The sequence below is a fragment of the Rhipicephalus microplus genome, chromosome X, assembly GCF_043290135.1.
Source record: "Rhipicephalus microplus isolate Deutch F79 chromosome X, USDA_Rmic, whole genome shotgun sequence".
NCBI classification, from domain to species: Eukaryota; Metazoa; Arthropoda; class Arachnida; order Ixodida; family Ixodidae; genus Rhipicephalus; species Rhipicephalus microplus.
In genome coordinates this window covers 424,969,954-424,975,953 of record NC_134710.1, presented here as the reverse complement: position 1 = coordinate 424,975,953, position 6,000 = coordinate 424,969,954, and the positions used below count along the sequence as shown (strand labels likewise).

The following is a 6,000-nucleotide window of genomic DNA, read 5'->3' as shown; positions in this document are numbered from 1 at the left end:
TAAAGGTGGACTGTTGTATCCATCTAGCCACCTGTACAGTTTTGGGAGCAAGCTAGAAAACATGTTTACGGAGTGATTTTCTTACCACAAGTTGCATTCTGACAGCATTTTGGATGTATTGACAATCCTGAAAGAAAAGTTTTCCCAAGAAGTTGGGTGCGCATAACACGCCCCTGGCCTCTCAAAAGACGTAATCAGCTTTTATATTGTTAAGCGGTTTTGTGAAAGGCATTAATTCTGATAGAAGCGGGAAAAGGCAAAGCATCCAAAGTTGAGCCGCAGCTCCTGAAGAAGAAATATCCAGTGAGCAACTGTGCCCAATATATATCTGATGAATAAATTTTCATGTACTTGTGCCCAGTACTTGGGCAGAGTGGCTTCCTGTTTTTCTTATCTGTGGATTTTTACAGTCTTTGCATAGGAATATTCAGTGGAGAAATAGCCAAATTACAGAGACAAAGATAATGGAGATCTGCAGAAAGAATGAGCAGCTGAAAAATTTTAAATGCTGTGAAATGTATAGCATTAAGTGCTCGGGATAAACTCCCGAGTGTGTGCCAAGGTCACCATCGGTAATAATTTCACACGCTCGTAAAAGGCGTGCGTGACGAAAGTAGGGCCCGAGAAATGCAAATAATCCAGTTTACAATTGATAGCCGCGCAACGTAAGCTTTGAAAAGTTCGCCATCGCTGCTTATCACTTGTAAGAGAATTTAAATGCATCTCATGTTTGCATAGCATCCCTTGCATGCATCGAGTTCTGCATGCAGTTTAATCGTGCGAGTTACGCCGATGGAGTTTATGAAAAGAATGTTTTCTACAGCTTTATTCGCACGAGTATTGACGGTATTCGGTGTGTTTCATTCAACATCAAATAACGAGCTAACAGTATAGCTGCATACACCATGCTACAGTGTTCTAGATGGTTATTACGATAGACAGAGACAAGAAGGACATGAAAGTCGTTGTCTCTGTGTCGTCGTTATGTTCTCGCGCTATAACTATCGTCATGCTATACCAACTAGCCCAAGCTGCCACACTTCTAGATGGTTATCTACGCGCACATGTAAGCCAACGGCTTACGCACCTAGCTTCGCGCTAGTTTTTTTTTCTTTATTTTTATTGTCTTAGCGACATCAGCATCACCGTTTACACTGCCGTAATTCGCGTGCATTTCCGTCCAGTGCATGGGATAACAGCGCACAAAAAGCATGATTTCATTTGCGCACCAACGCCTCCGTCAGGCAGTGCCCTACATCCACGGAGGAAGGAAAAAGGTTTTTTCCTTCCTCCGTGCCTACATCGAAGTCGCTGGTGGCGCCACCACACGTGTGACATACCCGGCGTCAAGCAGGGGACCCCAGCAAGCTCACTACCCTATTCTAGCTCACTTTAGCTCAGCCGTACATGCGACACAGTCACACAGCACGAGTGCACAGAAAACGCCATCAGTGCCGCCTGCCGAAGAAGCCATAAGCATTTACCGTCAATATTTTGTGCCGGTCACGAGCGCCACTGCGCGGCGCTTGCTCAAAATTAAAGGCAGTGTGACTCCGCTGGAAACACGAGCCATTCGTCAGGCATCTTAATAAAGGAGGCACTGACTGGCATCATTGCGCCCGTGGTTGTGCCTTTTTTCAAATATTTCATGTGCTTCCGTTGCGTCGAGTGCCATGTGTGGGCGTACGGCTTGGTGTGTATAACGTCCTACATTTAATTGATATGGTGTATCGTCCTAAGCATATAAGTGGTGAACGGACAGACAACCGAATTCGAAGCGTTGGTTATCTGTCGCGTTCCGCGCACGCCTTTGTTCGGCGAGGTAGGCAATGTGGGCTTGTTGGTGATGCATTTAAAAGAATGTTTTGTAGCGCGAGCTCGCGATACAAATAATCCTTTCAAATGCCGTTGTTCGACTTTCCATAGACGGACCATTGCATGGACAGTTCTGTTAGTAACATTTTTGTACCCAGTTGCTCAAAGGCATTGGTACGACTGTGGCGTGTGAGCATAGTCAACGCTTATAAACTGTTAACGGACGGACAGCGTTCCGTGCATGCCTGTGGTCAACTTTCCACAAACGCACTTTGTTTTGGTTTTACCCAGTTGCTTAAAAGCATTTTACGACCATCATGTGTGAACTTTTTTGTGTGAATTTTTTTTTTCACGTTTCAAGGTCTGAATGGTTTCATCGAGACTTGTGTCCGAATTTAAACCCAACGGTACGCTCAAACGTTGCGCTAAAAAACAAACAAAAAAAAAACAACCTCGTGTTATCATCATATCGTTCGCGAATCGTATGCGTTTTCAATGTTTTTTGAACACCATGTTGCGTTGCTGTTCAGTGGTTTTCTGGCGCCGGTGAACAAACGAGTGGGAAATACGCACTCGCGCTCATCAGGCGATGCGGCCTGTTTGAGACTAGTCGGCGCATGTTAAATTCAAGAAAAAAAAGTTTTAAGGTACTGTCGTCAGCTAAATTAACACGAACGCTCCGACGCATGACTAGAACTAATGTAGCTAATGCCAGCCGCGCAGCGCTGGGCGCTGTTGCTGAGACAACACCTTGGTATTCGCAGTGCTCATAGACTGTCGCGCCGCGTAGCAGAATTCAGGAGCGTCCTCTCAAGGATGATCAGTAGGCAGACGTTACCAATGCACCCTTGTTCGGCGGTGCTAGCCGCTGTATTAACGACTTAGCAAGAAACGAACACAAACCACTTCGTATGTTTCAGGAATCAGTGAATATACCGGACTGTCTGTGACACGATAAATCTGATTCGTTCTTGCGAGGCATGATGTTTTTGTGAAATTATGTGGCAACTCACACTTTTGATTATAGCCCGCAGAGTACATATATCAGCTTCGCAAGATTTTCTGCAACCACTTTGGATAATTAAATGTTATCGTCTGACCATTCCAGTTAAAAATCGCCTTGTTTTACGTGCGTATAGCATTCGTCAGTGCTTTTATAGGGCATGAATCCCATAACATTCATTGCAAGCGGAAAGTAGCGCAGGCTCACGGTTTGCGCTTCCAAACCTTGGCCTATGCTGCGCCGCTTGTTTTTTACGTTCCTTGATAGATGGCAGCACACTGGAAGCGACTCCTTTCTTGCCGGGTATCGGAGCGAAATGATCTCCGCACCCCCAGATAAACATGGTGAGTGACGCTGTGTGGGTGTTGTGCATGGTGAATGACGCATTGTTGGTGCTATTGAAGTCATTTGGGGGAGGGAATTCCTCACACTACTTTCAGCAGTGATGTTCAAAAACGTCTTGGTGTCGAGGATTTTTCACTGGACGTAGGTAGATGGTTGTCAACGCGTTGAGAATGACAGCAACAATGAACGATCAGCTACTAGCTCACGAGCAGAGAGTTGCACTTCCTGTTCTGTTGTGTGTTAACATTTTTTTTTTCATGCTCGTAAGTCACTTTGATTGTATTTATTGTATAATATTTTTCAGGAAACTCCAAATAAAAAAACATACTTTTTCTTGTGCATTGGATGTTGCCCAATTACAGTGAATAATACAAAAACCCGCATGCTGCCAATACGCTCGAGCTCGACCAGCGAAGCGAAATGGTTAGAACAATGAAATATGCAGTTACCACTACAGTCCATGTTAACTTCTCCTGCACTTCACCCTTGCCGTTCGAATGACGTTGGTCGACAAATTTTCACAATTTTGACGTTGCGAAAAGAGCACGCATGTATTCGTTTCGATTGCGCTGATGGAACCTGCAACATCCAAATGCAGTGAAGTGCACACTGTTGGAGTCTGACCACGGCTGTGACACGATCGCTACTTAATGGGAAGTTAAATGCTTGTGTTCCATTTAAAAAGCAGCTGCATGATGCTTACAGTGCTAGTAATGACAATGGCGTAATGTGTTTGCAAACCATCGCTACGTTAAACATTTGGTCCTGTGCAGCCGCGACGGCGCGCTACTCGCTAGTGGCCTACTATACTGCGGCAAATCCGCCAGACAGGCTCGGCACTAATGATGTTGGGCTGTCATTCGGTTCGTACATGAATTATAGTTCGCGCAGTTTTCTGTACCACGCACAGGATTACGTAAAGCATTGTTGATACACGGACGATCAGCTGATACCAACACCCTTCGCACTGCGACAAGGAATGAGGTATAGCAAACATTCAGCAGTTCCTATAGTTTAGGAAAGTACTTCGATTCAATTGATCAAGATTTCATCCAGTGAAAGGGGCATGGGGGTACGTTCGTGCGTCCTATCTTTTCCTATGCGAGTTCATGGGCTGATCATTCCTCCGCAGCCATCTTGGATTGCACGGTGTGCCACCTATAGGCCGTGGGCATTGTGAATGCTTGGATACAGTGTACTAGAAGTGTTGAGTGGCGTGACCACGCCTCGCCGCCTGATCCCTTCCGCGTTGCCCGCAGCGGCGGCGCGGCAGTCGAATAGTACTGAAAGAGCCGCACGCCGCGTGCAGGAACTGCTATGCGTTTCGGCTCCTCTGGCATGCTTTCTTGATGAAGATTTTTTTGTACCTGCCCATAATTCATATCTAGCACATGATGCCATAGCCCTTGAAGTATGACACGCCAATCTAGAGAATTTGAGCTTCATAAAATTCCTTGTGAGATATCGAAAATAATTCAGAAAGGGTGTGTCTTATACTGATTTCTTCTCAATTAAATCTTTCTTTGTTGCTTAGGAGTCTACAATATTCAGAATAACTGAGCCGATTTATTGGACGTTAGCTGTGCCCAGAAAGCTGTGAGATTAAAAAACAAATACTGTGTCACATGCACGCAGAATCAGAAAGCCATAAGTAAAGAGAGAAGAGAAAGGGAATCTGGCACCCCCTACACCACGAAATGGTTTCGTAATTTAACTTCTCAGGGTATACTAAAATATTTACACGCATTTACAGTGACCGCTTAATGCCAAAGTTAGGCGTGATGCTGCACATCCCACCCCCTCAGAAAAAAAAAAAAAAAAAGAAATCTGCCATGGGTAGCCCTGCCCCAATAGTTTACAGTTGGCAAAGCTGAATTCACCTTTTTCACAGTATGAGGTCTCAAAACTATTTCACCTTTTTCACAGTATGAGGTCTCAAAACTAGTTCAAGTCTAGCATAGTCGGACGAGAAATGCACCGCCTAAATATAGTAGTTGTGCTGAGTTGCATTGCATGTGTGTGTGTGTGTGTGTGTGTGTGTGTGTGTGTGTGTGTGTGTGTGTGTGTGTGTGTGTGTGTGTGTGTATGTATTTTTGTGTACATATACAAGGAAGGCAAATATCTCAAAACAAGATGCACTACTGCCTGCCAACACTTTTGATACTTAATAATAGAACTATGCTTATAATACAAAACATCGTCATAAATTTGCTCGCTTGCAATGGCCTTACACCAATACAATATTTGAAAGCAGCATAATTTAAACTGGCGATAGAAAATGAGAACTGGTTACAATGAATTCACGCAGATTAACAGACGGGCTATATATACAATCGGAATTTTTAATATGTTTGTGTGTTGTTTTACTAAGTTTAATATGTAATAAGCCTTTCAAAAAGCAATAATTATTATCTTCCGCGAAACTGACATTATAAAACAGAGTCGTCATCGATTAATGTTTTGACAACAGTACTTGAACTCTGGTTTCTCGTGAAATAAGTGAGTGATGTAGGCTCATATGAGGGACACTGTGCTCTAGATATTGTAGAGACTGCCGACAAAAAAGCGTATGATTTAAGCACAATTTTGCTACTTTTTCTCTTTCCTTTTTGTAGTTCGCCAGTAGCCACTTATGATGTAACGCAGCTCAAAGCGTTGATTGAGTAAGAAGCTAGGCGGATCCGTGAAAATTCTGATTGACATTTTTTTGTATGGGTCGGCAGGCTCTTGAAACAGTGAATGTATCGACGAAATTTCGGCGTGCCTGCATATTAACTCGTGAACCATAGTGCGTAGCAGGTGTGTCCACTGATAAAGGCTCAGAAATGCAATAAACG

At 44.0% G+C, this 6,000-nt stretch overlaps 1 protein-coding gene across 9 annotated transcripts in view; it reads left to right on the top strand.

Annotated features, from left to right (window-relative positions):
- The first annotated feature begins 1,558 nt into the window (after nucleotides 1–1,558).
- Nucleotides 1,559–6,000, top strand: part of LOC119160933 (abasic site processing protein HMCES) — a 156,388-nt gene continuing 151,946 nt past the window's right edge. For 4 of the 9 annotated variants that reach the window (XM_075880404.1, XM_075880402.1, XM_037413211.2 and 1 more), the window contains exon 1: nucleotides 1,560–1,693. In XM_075880404.1, the coding sequence (XP_075736519.1) occupies nucleotides 1,674–1,693 (20 nt within the window). In that variant the 5' untranslated portion in view covers nucleotides 1,560–1,673. Of the gene's footprint in view, nucleotides 1,694–3,004; nucleotides 3,163–6,000 lie in introns of all 9 variants that reach the window. The other 5 variants (XM_075880398.1, XM_075880400.1, XM_075880399.1 and 2 more) reach the window with 3 other exon arrangements.